This window comes from Culex quinquefasciatus, chromosome 2 (assembly GCF_015732765.1).
Source record: "Culex quinquefasciatus strain JHB chromosome 2, VPISU_Cqui_1.0_pri_paternal, whole genome shotgun sequence".
In the NCBI taxonomy this organism is placed as follows: domain Eukaryota; kingdom Metazoa; phylum Arthropoda; class Insecta; order Diptera; family Culicidae; genus Culex; species Culex quinquefasciatus.
Genome location: NC_051862.1, coordinates 38,490,871 through 38,505,359, shown reverse-complemented (window position 1 = coordinate 38,505,359; position 14,489 = coordinate 38,490,871). Strand labels below are relative to the sequence as shown.

At 40.8% G+C, this 14,489-nt stretch overlaps 1 protein-coding gene across 1 annotated transcript in view; it reads right to left on the bottom strand.

Annotated features, from left to right (window-relative positions):
- Window positions 1-14,407, bottom strand: part of LOC6037820 (patronin) — a 93,798-nt gene extending 79,391 nt beyond the window's left edge. Inside the window, 2 exon segments of the mRNA XM_038254921.1 lie at window positions 5,339-6,268; window positions 13,639-14,407. Of these exon segments, the coding sequence (XP_038110849.1) occupies window positions 5,339-5,407 (69 nt within the window). The 5' untranslated portion in view covers window positions 5,408-6,268; window positions 13,639-14,407.
- Between the last annotated feature and the right edge of the window lie 82 nt (window positions 14,408-14,489).

The following is a 14,489-nucleotide window of genomic DNA, read 5'->3' as shown; positions in this document are numbered from 1 at the left end:
AACTGGGAAAATCTCATATGTTTGGCAGGTTAAGCTATAGCTCCTAACTCCATCCAATTTGCTGAATCTCACTATTTAAACAACTAATTTTGCAAAACTTTTGATAGAAACTTGCTTGCTCACTTCTTATTGAGCTATTTATCACTCGATTTCAGTTGAAAACGCGTTTAATTAGCATTAATTGAATGTCAAAGTTCTGACCTGCCAACATTAGAGGCACGCTGGAATTAGATGATGTTCCCCTATATCAGCCCAGTAAGTTTTCTATGTTGATTGTAGATGACTGCCGTAAGTTGCGCACTTTTCTAAGTAGGTAACTTATCTATTTTACTTTACTTAACTGTTCTAAGCTAAGTGATGCTCTGTTATTCTATCTAGATAGGAGTCCGAGCAAGCTTAGTACAAGTTTTCGTTTTTTTCTTTTTTCACCGTACTAAGAATTTTTCTTTAGTTGTTATCATGAATATTGATTTTTAGCAAATGTATGACTTTGTTTTGTGTTTTGTGTTATCCGGGACCGTGGTGTAGGGGTAAGCGTGATTGCCTCTCACCCAGTCGGACAGGGAAGTAAATGTTGGCACCGGACTAACCTAAAAAGGTTAGGTCGTTAGCTCAGTCCAGGTGTAGGAGTCGTCTCCCTGGGTCCTGTCTCGGTGGAGTCACTGGTAGGCAGTTGAACTCACAATCCAAAGGTCGTCAGTTTGAATCCCGGGATGGATGGAAGCTAAGGTGTAAAAAGCGGTTTGCAATTGCCTCAACAATCAAGCCTTCGGACACCTAGTTTCGGAGTAGGAATCTCGAAATCGAGAACGCCAAGGCAATGCTGTAGAGCGAATAATTTGATTTGATTTTTAATGACTTTGTTCAACATTCTATTGCTATGTCCATCAAACTAACCAAATTGTATAAGTGCGAGATACTTAGTTATTAAAATGGGAACTAGTTTTAGTAAACCTTCTTTAAATATAAAATATGTGTACGTTTAAATATTCTATTGCGATTTCATCACAGACATTATCACTTCTGGTTTGTCGGAAATTTACTAGCGTTTTGAGTTTTGATAAATGGATTGCTTCTAAGAACTGCATTGATGGAGATCCATCCAGATCTTTATTTAATACTCAATCCAATGCAATACATAGTTTAATAACTACTTAAGTGCTATTCATTAAGATCACAATTTTACGCTAGTAAACCTCCACTTAAATTTGTATGTGCCTAGGCCGTTATTTTTTTGAAATGCTTTTTGTGTTATTTTCTTTTAAGTAAACGAAAATTTGAAAATAACCATCACTAAAATCTACGCTTCAATCTTTGAACCAAGTATTACTGTTTTCATAAGAACTAGTCACTAGCATTCAGCTTTGTCTTCTTTTTCCTTTGGGCGGGTTGGTTTTTGCTTTTCCCTGTCGTTTTATTGCGATATGCTTAGCTATTGAGAGGTAGGATCGCTTTATGAATAGTATGTCTTAAATGGGTCATTCCATCTCAACTGTGCACGAAAAAGTGCAAATTTGAAAATTACCCTCTCCGATCCTGCTCAAATTTGGCTGAGCTGTTGATACTATCAAAACATGCAAGAATCCCGAATTTCATCCAAATCGGACCAACCTCCATTTTGTACCTCCCCAAAAATTGACTTTTTGGCGATTGCCAAACCTCCTAGTTTCAAACGGCGATAGCTCAGGAACCACAAATCTCAGAAGGTCGTTCTTGGACTCAATTTTGAAGGAAATCGGACGTAGAATCCATTTCCGTGATCATAATGTTGATTAATTTATTTTTTCTACCTGTATTGCGCAATTGAAAACATTAAACGGCCGTATCTCAAAACACCCCAACTTATTTTTTTTATTTGACCTCACCATCGTGTTCTCCGGCCAATTTTACATAAGAATCACCTATCGACAGAAATGAATATGTTTCGTTCCAGAGATATCGAATTTTAAAGTTTTGTGTTTTCGAGATTACCTGCATCAGCTTCATTCGCCGCATCTGCTAGAAGCACACAGGCGGGCTGATCAATAACTGCTACCTGGCCATTTATTGAAATAATATTTCATCATAAATAATCTTCATCAAATTGAGCAAAAATTAACTGTATAGTACTGTAGAAACTGAAGTTTAATCGCAAATGTTTATCTGCTCAAAAAAATTAATGAAGTGGAGCAAAATAGTGCCATTCAGCAAAAACCCCAAAACCTGCTTTATTATTATTATTATTATTATTATTATTATAGTTTATTATTGACACTTTACCATAATTCTGATTTATGGTTTAGATTGATCATATTAAATCAATTTTTATATAGTGAGCCAGCTCCATTTCATTAAAATATGATTTTGGTCAAGGTACATTTAATTAAAAAAATCCTTATACGTGAGGACAGCAGCCGTATTGTGTTCCAAGAATCCAAGAATGATAGATGAACAAAAAACCCTGTTGTTCGGACGGTGTCGAAATCATCGCAACTAAATTTGGAGAAATAGCCGCTTTGCAGCAGATCAAACTTTGTGATTTTCTTATATTTTCAGTTTTATACATTCCAGAAATCCTTTTCCTACTCTTTGTGATCGTCCTTCACTAGAGTACAACGTATCAACAAATTTTATTCATTTTAATTCATATTTTTACTCAATAATGTATCGTGCACTTATTTTTCAGCGTTACTAACAAGATTAATTCTCGGGTGAGTTTTTGAAAAGCCGTAAGTGCCATTGTGACCTCGGACACTAATTTTCGTTTTTCTAGAAAATGAAACAAAATTTCATTTATTTTAAGTTTGGGGCACTTGAAGGACGTGTAGATGAACAATCTCGAGCATTTTGATATTGGTTTTTCGTAAGTAGGTCGAATACCGATGCAAAAAGGACTTTGTTTAACAATGGCTCTTACGGCTTTTTGAAAACTAATCCGAATTGCATTTTCCTCTCGCTCCGTCGGAATCCAATTCTGCCCTTTACTGTGTGTCGTCATTGCTCTGTCCAGTGGGTTAACACAGAAATTCACTTCATTAATTTTTGAGCAGATAAACATTTGCGATTAAACTTCAGTTTCTACAGTATTATACAGTTAATTTTTGCTCAATTTGATGAAGATTATTTATGATGAAATATTATTTCAATAAATGGCCAGGTAGCAGTTATTGATCAGCCCGCCTGTGTGCTTCTAGCAGATGCGGCGAATGAAGCTGATGCAGGTAATCTCGAAAACACAAAACTTTAAAATTCGATATCTCTGGAACGAAACATATTCATTTCTGTCGATAGGTGATTCTTATGTAAAATTGGCCGGGGAACACGATGGTGAGTCAAATAAAAAAATAAGTTGGGGTGTTTTGAGATACGGCCGTTTAAAGTTTTCAATTGCGCAATACAGGTAGAAAAATAAATTAATCAACATTTTGATCACGGAAATGGATTCTACGTCCGATTTCCTTCAAAATGAGTCTAAGACCGACCTTCTGAGATTTGTGGTTCCTGAGCTATCGCCGTTTGAAACTAGGAGGTTTGGCAAAAATCGTCGATTTTTGGGGAGGTAAAAATGGAGGGTATTTGGATGAAATCATATCTTGCATGTTTTGATAGTATCAACAGCTCTGCCAAATTTGAGCAGGATCGGAGAGGGTAATTTTCAAATGCTGTTCCGCTTCAGATGGAATGACCCAAATTCAAAATCGTACGACACTGTACTATACACTGTATCGAGAAATTAAAAGTGAGAGTGTGTGCAACATGGAGTTAAACTTTCTGTGAAGTTGCTGTGAAGATTACCACGGCACTTTGAAAAGTTTAACTCCATGTTGCACGCACACACTCTCACTTTTAATTTCTCGATACATATAAAAGGGGAGTCTTGTCTGCACACAATTTGATTCATTACACACCAAACTCGCATTACTGAATTCATTTAAATTCACTCAAATCTGCAGCACACAAGATTTAAAGTTCGAAAGCTTCATACAAATTTTAACTGAAAGTCACCTGAAAACTTTCTTAAAATTTCATTGATATTGATTCGTATTGATTTGAAAACGAATTATGTAATTAATAGAATAAAAGGTCTCATTTTTATCGCAAAACGTAACATGAACCAAAATTGTGAATAAAATTACTACTATCTTAACAAGATCGGGTGAAGTTCGCAGCCCGATTACCGGATTTTACTCTTAAACTGTGCCTCTAACTTTCTCTAACCCTTGTGTTCTGTCTCTCAGACCCAGGTATTAGGTTGGTAATCGTAAATGAAGCTTAGTAGATAGCGATATGCCATCGTACTTTATTTACAATATACCAATAAAATACAGGGTTTTGATCGATTTACATATAAGTATTCATTCGTTTTTTTTTTATTCATTCGTACTTCTAGTGTTTCAAAACTATTAATTGCTTGAGCTTTTTATTATTATAACGCAAATATAAATTTATTAAGTTTGTTCATAATTTAAACCGAATGACGCACTCCACAACGTAGACATTTTATTCTAGCGCTGGAATATTCACCAACCTCGTATTTTTTTATTTGTGAGGTTTGGCTCGGCCGTAATTGACATCTCATTACAAAATACAATTTAGCAGTGTATATTCTAAGTAAATTACGCTAAGTCTTTATCTCTACATTTCTAACTTATTTTTCGGAACCTTTTGAAAATCTATCACTTCATAAGTATTTAAATTTACTTCTTTTTCCTTACGTTAGGTTCGACTGATGGCAATGTTTAAGAGTCTTTTTAAATAGCCTTTTCACCACACTTTTTGATTGTCGCTCTTAGACTATGTATTTGCGCCCTAATTATTTAAATTAATGTTTATTTTTTCGAGCAGTTTAATCTGTTTAACTGAAACAAAACTCAGAGTAAATTTTTTGTTTTTTTCATGATTTCAAAGGCCCGTTGTTTAGAAGTTTTGATTGATGATGTTTTTGAACAAAGACATGGATTAATTCTTTGAAACTTCTTGCGCGTCTGATTTTGAAACTATTAACGTAAAACATGCAATATTCACAGAAAGTTTTCTTCTGTGCGTGGAAGTGGTCAGTAAAAGATTAAAAAAAATGAGTAGACTTATACTTATATTTATAAATGACATAACCCACAATCATTATGATGATAATGGTTACCACAATAGACAACACATTGTTCCTGTAATATCCATTCCTCTCGGTTGTAGGATAAATCGGTCCGTAACCCCTACAACATTCGATCGATTGAACCTCGTCGTCGGAATCACCCACCGAAGCCGTTGTCTCTTCAGCTGGTGGCTGCTCCATATCAATACGAACATCGCGGTTCCCTTTAGGTAGCATTAACTTTTGCTTAGAAAATTTAAGGTCACTTACTAAACGGGACTCCATCGTCTCCATCTCGCTGCCCGATGATCTTTGCTGCTGCTGCTTCTGCGAATCCATTCAATCCACGAGCGTAGTCCGGGTGGGCGCTCTCTTAATCACTCCTCCTAGCAGCAGATAATACGCCGCACATGGGCGATCTCACGCGTGTTGTGACACTTTTTACACGACCTCGTCACTCGCAATTCCCTTCTTCTTCTTCTGTCTCACTGTTTATTTGGAATGCCTTCTCCGTCGTCAAAAAGCAATTACTTTCTCCTCCAAAATTTTCCAAACTCTCGTGGCTCTTCGTCCGCCACTCTGCTTCTACAGCCGGCGCTACCCACTACAGGCAGGGTATTCCACTTTCTTCTTCGCACACCCAACACTCCCACCAATTCGCGTTTTTTTTCGCGAACCGCTAGATTTGTTTCACTTTGTGGTGTTGTTTGCGCGCTGCTATTGTTTCACTTGCTTTGGAGGCAAATTAGATTGCAGCGAAAATAAACTCTTAATCAAACAAATTGACACGCGCACACACACAATCTCTCTTGCTTCGCACACACTCCCTCACACGATGTCAGCACACTCTGGAACCGATGACGGAATTCTTCCACTTTTACACACTAAGCAATCGAGCTATGACACCCAACAGTGATGAGTAATCCACGAGACACGGACAGTTCGACTGCGCGCAAGCTGGCACCTTCCGGGGCGGTTCCTGGCCACGGTTCAACCACAGCGCCCTGATTCCTCAACGGAACGCTCAATTCCGCGGAAAATGCACCGCACGATTGGTCCGCGTTCGGAGGGGTCCAGCTCTTCCGGCCGGGCGAACCTACTACACCGCCGCGATTCTCCGAGTGTCGTCGTTGATATGGGGTAGTGGTGGTAGTAGCAAGCAACACACCGCCAACGCTGAGTTCGATTCGGTTCGTGTCTCTGAAAGCAGAAAGAAACAAGGGGAACATGAGCGAGCTGTTCGGGGGATCGAAGAGGTTGCCAACTCCATCACTATTTGGAGTGGAGCAGGCAGGCAGAGCAGTATTCTTGGGTGCTGTTTGAAGAGAGTAGGTAGGAAGTTCTAGATTCTTTTCTTAAGCATGCATTGTGTGTGCTTGGGCTCAATTCACCGCAATGTAACAAGCACTTAAATTTCTCAAATATGTCATTTTTATAAATAACACCCCAACATATACAACCTATAATTTATTCACTATACACCTGGTGTCATCGATAGTTGCCGTGACTTTGATACTCTGAGCTTGATTCTGATAAAGAACTTTGTTGTTGCAAAATGAAATTATTCGCAATTCGCAATTTTCAGTGTAAGAACGGGCCTTGACCGATCTTATGCACCAGGTTCCCGACGAACTCGCACTGCCCTTACACCTACATCTCACCCTTGCTCTGAGTCAGTACGAGCAACACGCTAGAACACGCTTTGAGTGTTCGTGCCAGGCATGCACACCTTCTTTTCCGGTTACGCATTTTAACTCGGCCGGGGGTAAGTATAAGCGCCTAACCATTTATAGTGTGCCTATCAACTTTCATTAAAGCAAAAACTGTTTTATTTTTAGTTTGAATTCAAAAACTAGTTGTTATTTTACTGTGTATTGTTTTCTCCTGAAATCTTCCCTATTGTTGAGTCGTGTTTATATGTTGCTATTTCTTTTGTCGCGGTGTTTTGTTACAATTTTTGGTCCTAAGCATGTTATAAAAGTTTACCAAAAGTACAATAGTAATATTTGTGTTAATCCTTTAACCATTCCATAAATTGTTTGAAAAAAGGGTGAAGATAATAGACAGTAACAGAGAATTTATTTTATAATAATCAATAATCAATAGTAAGAGAATGATGATCGTATTTTAAAGAATAAAAATGAGAAGCTAGATGTATTAGATGTAAAATTAGACAATAGTTAATAAATAGAGATACAAAACAAGCTTAGATTATAGTAATGATAATTTATAGGACAGATAAAGAATTATTCAAATAAATAAATTCGCAATAAAATCAAAAAAGATTAGGCAAATGATGAATAGACTTTATACTACCAGAACGTCGGAGGCATGAACACACGGGCTCTCGAGTACCGTCTCGCGTGCTCCGCTATCTCTTACGACGTAATCGCGGTGACGGAAACCTGGTTAAAGAACAACACGCTATCGAGTCAAGTCTTCGGCAACGGTACGAGGTCTTCAGATGTGATCGCGAGCAGTTTATCAACAGCCAGAAGAAAGACGGTGGGGGAGTAGCTATCGCAGTCCGGCAGGGACTCAACGCGCGAATCGTTTCATCGGACGAGTGGAAGTGCGTTGAGCAAGTTTGGGTCGCCATCGATCTTGCTGACCATACCGTCTACATCTGCGTTGTTTACATCCCTCCCGACCAAACCAACAACGCAAGCGTATTTGAAATCAACTCGTCTTCGGTTTCAACAGTCTCTTCAATGGCACGTCCATACGATGAGCTAGTAATTCTCGGCGACTTCAACTTGCCCAGACTGATATGGCGGCCAAGCCGGGATGGTTTCCTGTATGCTGATCCCGAACTCTCAACCCAGACCTTGCACGTAACAGAGTTCCTAGACAACTATAGCAGCGCACTTCTGCAGCAGATCAACCAGTTCCCGAACGAAAACAATGTGCTGTTAGACCTTTGTTTCGTCAGCTGCCCAGATATTGCACCCCCGATAGCCATCGCCCCGGCACCGCAAGTCAAGGATGTCCGGCACCATCCACCGCTGCACCTATCTTTGCCTGTTCATTTAGCCAGCGAATTTACGCCCATTGTTTGTGAAGTCCGCTATGACTATCGCAAATCCGACGTTCCCAGCATGCTAGAACTACTTCGGAGCATTGACTGGGAGAACACACTTGACAAGGACAATCTTGACGATGCTGTGCAGACCTTCACCAATATTATCGGCTATGTCATCGACAGACACGTCCCGAAGAAACCAGTTACGAACGCCCGTGTTCCATGGCAAACCAGCGAACTTAGGAGAGTCAAGGCTGCTAAGAGGTCGGCACTGAAAAAGTACTCAAAACATCGAACGTTACCATTGCACAACTACTACGTGCGACTCAACAGCTGCTACAAAAGGATGAGCAAACAGTGTCATGCCGATCACGAAGTACGTACCCAAAAGAAGCTTAAGTCCAATCCGAAAGGATTCTGGAAATACATCAATGAGCAGCGGAAGGAAATCGGACTGCCGTCGTCGATGTTCCTTGGCGACAAGACAGCTTCGAATACGGAGGACATCTGCCAGCTGTTTGCCGCAAAATTTTCGAGCATGTTCACACAAGAAGATCTGTCACAACAACAAATCACCGCTGCTGCCAACAATGTCCTTCCAAACGGGCTGGCCCTGAACCGCATCACAATCGATCGCTCGCAGATTCTGGAAGCCGCAACCAAACTGAAGTCATCCAACACTGCAGGTCCGGACGGAGTTCCATCGATCGTCCTGAAAAAATGTATCGACGGGCTTCTAGATCCTCTCGCACATCTCTTCAGTCTGTCCCTCTCCACCGGCTCCTTCCCAAAACTCTGGAAGCATATATGTTTCCGGTGCACAAGAAAGGGGACAAACGGAACGCAGACAACTATCGCGGGATTTCAGCACTGTGCGCCACTTCGAAACTCTTCGAGCTGGCGGTCATGGATCCGGTGTTTTTCTTCTGCAAGAACCTTATCAGCGACGACCAGCACGGTTTTATGCCTTCGCGGTCAACCACGACGAATCTGCTCACTTTTACGACATTCGTGACCGATAGTTTCACCGCCAAATCGCAGACCGACGCGGTGTATACCGACCTGTCGGCCGCATTTGACAAGCTGAACCATTCTATTGCAATCGCAAAGCTGGAAAGAATGGGAATCGGTGGGGTTCTCCTGCGTTGGTTTCAATCCTATCTAACCGGCCGGAAAATTAGCGTCAAGATCGGTGATTGGCTGTCCGCTGTCTTTGAAGCCTTTTCGGGAATTGCACAAGGCAGTCACTTGGGACCACTTGTATTCCTGCTGTACTACAACGACTGTATCCATTCCATCTCGGTTCCACGCTTGTCGTACGCGGACGACATGAAAATCTACTGCCGGATTGACAATGCATCTGACGCTCAAGTTCTCCAACAACAGCTGATCAACTTCGCGGAATGGTGCAAAATTAACCGAATGGTCGTTAATACAACCAAATGCTCCGTTATCTCCTTTTCCAGAAAACGCAACCCGATTAAGTTCGAGTACCAGATTTGCGGCACTTCAATTCCTCGTGAGAACTGCTTAAGGATCAGGGTGTGCTCCTCGACACGGAGCTGACATACAAGCAGCACATCTCCTACATCGTCTCCAAAGCATCGCGGCAACTTGGTTTTGTCTTCCGTACAGCCAAAAACTTTACTGACATCTACTGTTTGAAGGCACTTTATTGTGCGTTGGTCCGTTCCACACTAGAATACTGCTGTTCTGTGTGGAGTCCGTACTACGAGAACAGCGTAGCGCTAATCGAGTGTGCAGCGAAGATTCATCCGATATGCCCTTCGATCTCTACCCTGGCGGGATCCTTCCGACTGCCCAGCTACGAAAGTCGCTGTGAGCTGATCAACCTGGACACGCTAGCAGTACGACGAAATGTGTGCCGATCACTCCTAGTTGCCGACGTTTTGACCTCGAGAGTGCAGTGTCCGGCCATTCTCCGTGGATTGAACATTTTCGCCCCCATTCGGACTTTTCGGAACTCCCCATTCCTACGTGTCCCTATCCGTCAAACAAATTATGCAATGTACAGTGCACTGACAGGGCTACACCGGGCGTTTAATTTTGTCGCTTCTTTGTTCGATTTTAACTTGTCTCGTGATGTTATCAAAAGGAAATTCTTGTTGTTCTTTAGACGTTAATTTATGTATTAGTTTGTAAGGTAAAACACCATTGGGGCCCGAGCCTGTTGGTGTCCAAATAAATAACAAATAACAAATATTACTAGTACATTAAGGAAAAGTAAATTTTTAAGAAAAAAAAAACAAAGTTTGTTACAGCAGTATCAATTGTTAAAAAAGAGTGGAAAAGCTTTGAGAGATAAGAGAATCAAAAGTTATTAAAACAAAAATCAAATGATGGATATTAAACAGAAGAATCAGTGAAGAATTGAGAATCAGTAGAGCAAAATAAAAATAGGAGTTAGGTGGTAGCCAGGAAGGTGCTGTGTCCTATCCCTCGCCTAGACCAGACCAAAATCCATGATAAAGCTGTCAGACCAAATCTGTCAGACCAAAGAGCAAAAAGTAAACAATCTTGGTCTTCGCCGTAGGTGCACACTAGGGTGGTCCAAATCCGGACTTTTTTGGGGCTACCCCCTGAAATCAAAGATTGACCCATCACTAGGCTAAATTCCAAATTTGAGCTCATTCTGACCACGGGAACCCCTCCCTCCAATCGCTTAAAGTTTGTATGGGAAAAATCGTCAAAATGTATGGAGAAAAGCAACTGTTTTACTTTTTACCTGTGGAAGGCGCCAAATTTATCCGATTCTTACCATTTCTCAAATGTAGAACCTTCATTAAATTTAGAACAACTTTCCCGAAGACACCATATTTTAGGATTTTCCCGCGGAGTTATTAGCGCCCAAAACTGACCCTTTTGCGCGGCCAGCTGTAAGGGCTACCTAACAACGATGTTTATTTCCAATTCGTACACGCACGTGCTCTCTCTGAGCTTGCTCGCCTGCCTGCCTGTTTACCAACAAGCGCTGTTTCTCTGCTTGGACTTTTGTCGTCGTCGTCGTTTTCGTTTGCTATCCGCTGCGCTGCGTTTCTGGCATGTTTATTATGATTTTCAACTAAAATAGCAGGATTGTTTTGAGATATATTTAGCATATAAATTCTTAAATTATGACAAAAATAAAAAAACTGCGCTGAAAAAAATAGTTTAAAGAAAAGACAGCTTAGGCTCGATCAAAAAATTACAGCAAATGTCATGAGAACAGGGTTTGTTTGTTTTTTCAAGCATTACACGCAGTTTTTCGTATATTCTAAAGAAACATGATAATGATTCAATTATTTAAAAAAAAAAAACTTCAGGTAATATAAATGTTGTTCCTTTAGGTAGTTTGCTTTAACAAAAATATACTTAGTACAAATCAAAGCAATTTTACAATTATTGCTGCAAATTTTCATTCATACTCTCTAAAATTATTTTTTTATTCTATATGGAAATTTCTTTCTGTGTTCCTAAACCACCTGCAACACAGTTTGCAACTGTTTATCATTTTTATGTCAGTTTACCTGTAAATTTAACAATTCAGAAAACATCTCTTTCTGCACAATCGTAAACTACCTTCAGATCTTGCAGTTGCGGCCTTCCTTTCCTTTCAGTTTAAAAAAAAATCTAAAAAAGATTCCTTCATTTTTTATCTAAAAAAACTGCATGGTATTTCTTGTAACAAGAGCAGATAAATTAAAATCCAAAACGATGACGATTCATGGATGAACCAAGGATGAACTAATTCATCAAATTTGTATTCTCCCTCACACGCTCTTATAATATGATATCTTTTGTTGATCACATATTACATTAAATTTTATATCTCAAAACAAACCTGGTATTTTAGTTCAACATTATAATAAACATGTCAAGAACGCAGCGCAGCGGATAGCAAACGAAAACGACGACGACGACAAAAGTCCAAGCCGAGAAACAGAGCACGCGCTTGTAGGTAAACAAGCAGGCAGGCAGGCGAGCAAGCTCGTGAGAGAGTTTGAACCTGAGAGAGAGCACGTGCGTATACGAATTGGAAATAAACATCGTTGTTAGGTAGCCCCTTACAGCTGGCCGCGCAAAAGGGTCAGATTTGGGCGCTAATAACTTCGCGAGAAAAATCCTAAAAATATGGTGTCTTCGGGAAAGTTGTTCTAAATTTAATGAAGGTTCTACATTTGAGAAATGGTAAGAATCTGGCGCCTTCCACAGGTAAAAAAGTAAAACAGTTGCTTTTCTCCATACATTTTGACGATTTTTCCCATACAAGCGATTGGAGGGAGGGGTTCCCGTGGTCAGAATGAGCTCAAATTTGGAATTTAGCCTAGTGATGGGTCAATCTTTGATTTCAGGGGGTAGCCCCAAAAAAGTCCGGATTTGGACCACCCTAGTGCACACAAATCAAGAAAAGAAAATTTGAAAAAGAATTTTATTTTTTTAATTCAATGACTGGTTTTGGACTGCAAAATTTAATGTACGTCAGAAAATGATTAAACCGTGCGGCGGCCTGTACACCGACAATGAAATAAGCAATTAAAAGCCTTATTCTTACACTTTAATTTTTGGTCGCGTTTTCGGTTTACACCTGAACAATCTTGAAATTATTTATAAGGATTTGTGATTCCTCTCTTTCCATCATTCCCTTGGTGGTAGCTGAGAATGAAGAGAAGAGAAACCCCGTTGTGCGATGTTTCAGGTACATCCACAGCAGTTGACTCAACATACTGCGAATCGAAACAATACCGTCTACAATCACAAATTACTTCCCTTTCCCACATTGTCGCGCCCCTTTCTTTTAGCCGTCTCGACTCTGACCCGCGGTGGTCAAAGGTTTACGATCCGTTTCCACAGGCTACCAGCTAGGTCATCATGAAAACCAAGCCAACGTGGAGGTAAGAAAATAGGACACTCGCAAGGAACCAGAGCTATACTGTTCTGATCAAGATAATTCGGATGATCTAACAGAACTACGGATGTAGTTAGTTACGCTCCTTCCAGGATGTTCCTTACGTGGACGTCAACCGAAGAGCACGCAACAAGGTCAGTGCCATTGCATGCTCTTAGGTATCAATCCTTGGCCTGCAAATTTAGCCTGTAATGTTTAACTGACGATATCTTTGCGTCCAGGTCAGATTTCCAAAATTTAAAGATGAAACTTGCGAAATTTTAAGATATTTTCAATAAAAATAATTTCAAGTCCATCTACAGCAAAGTTGGCATTAATTTTGCCCACCTGGCACCGCACATCGCCCCCACAGTGTCACCTGAGTGTTTGTCTCACACTGACTTGGCACGCATACCAACGCGGCCCAGCGCAACGGGTTCGAGGCAGAATGTGGTGTGCGTGAGCTCGTAGAACGAAGGAGTGAACGAAACGCAGAGCCCGAACCGTCAGATGAATGAAAATTTACGTGGGGGGAGCAACAAAGGGGGGAAAAGGAAGATTTTCCTGGCCCAGCCACTTCCGATTATCAATATTTTATTGCAAATTTTTGTGTGTTTGATAATGGGTTTATCAATCGACCCGAACGGTGATGATGCAACTTACCACTGTTGGTGCATTTCTGGCCAATCTGGCTGGGTCAAGGAAAGACTTTTCGAGGACAGTCCCGTTTTTCTTCGCTCCTCGTTCCCCTCTTCACTCGAGGAAAATTCTTTCTTCACCCTTCCTCTCCTGTTGCTGGCTTTGTTCTGGATTCTGGGTCAAGCCACGGCCACGGTGTCTTCTTCGAATGTTCCGAACTAGACCACTTTCGAGAATCAGGCAGGAAAGAAATTCGGTTTTGTATGACGAATGACAGCTCCTCCCCACTTCGTCTTGTGTCCGTCCGTGCTGCACGATGATGACGACGGACTTTCTTCTCTAGCAGAGGCCAACAATCCGTCAATCTGGCAATTTTCTCGGGCCTTTTAGTGGACACACTATTACGAATTTCACCAATTTTCAGCTTGCATTGTGTTCCTCTAGCTTCGTACTCGCAATTTCACTAATTTTTACTGTTTTCAAACTTTTCTGCTCGACGGAGGAGCGCCCGAAGAATTTCGCACTAAACACACACACAACTCCCACAAGCACACGCACTTTTCACCCCAAAAAAAGTTCACCTGCACAAAAATCCAAATATTTCACCTCAATCCGTCAACAATTACACACTTTTGGCATTTTGAGAAAAAATCGAACTGACTCGATTAGTCATTGGAACCGTTTTTCACTAGATTTTCACAATCCGCGACGGAACACGGTCCTGCTACGACGACGATCTTTTCTGTTCTGCACTCGCGGACGGGGAGGCTGCTCGGTCGCGAACATGGCCGTGTTTTCAAACTGACAGCTGCACTGAACGAAGTGTCAGCAACAGTTTTAAATGTCATCGTGACGGCAGTGTTGCCATACTTTTT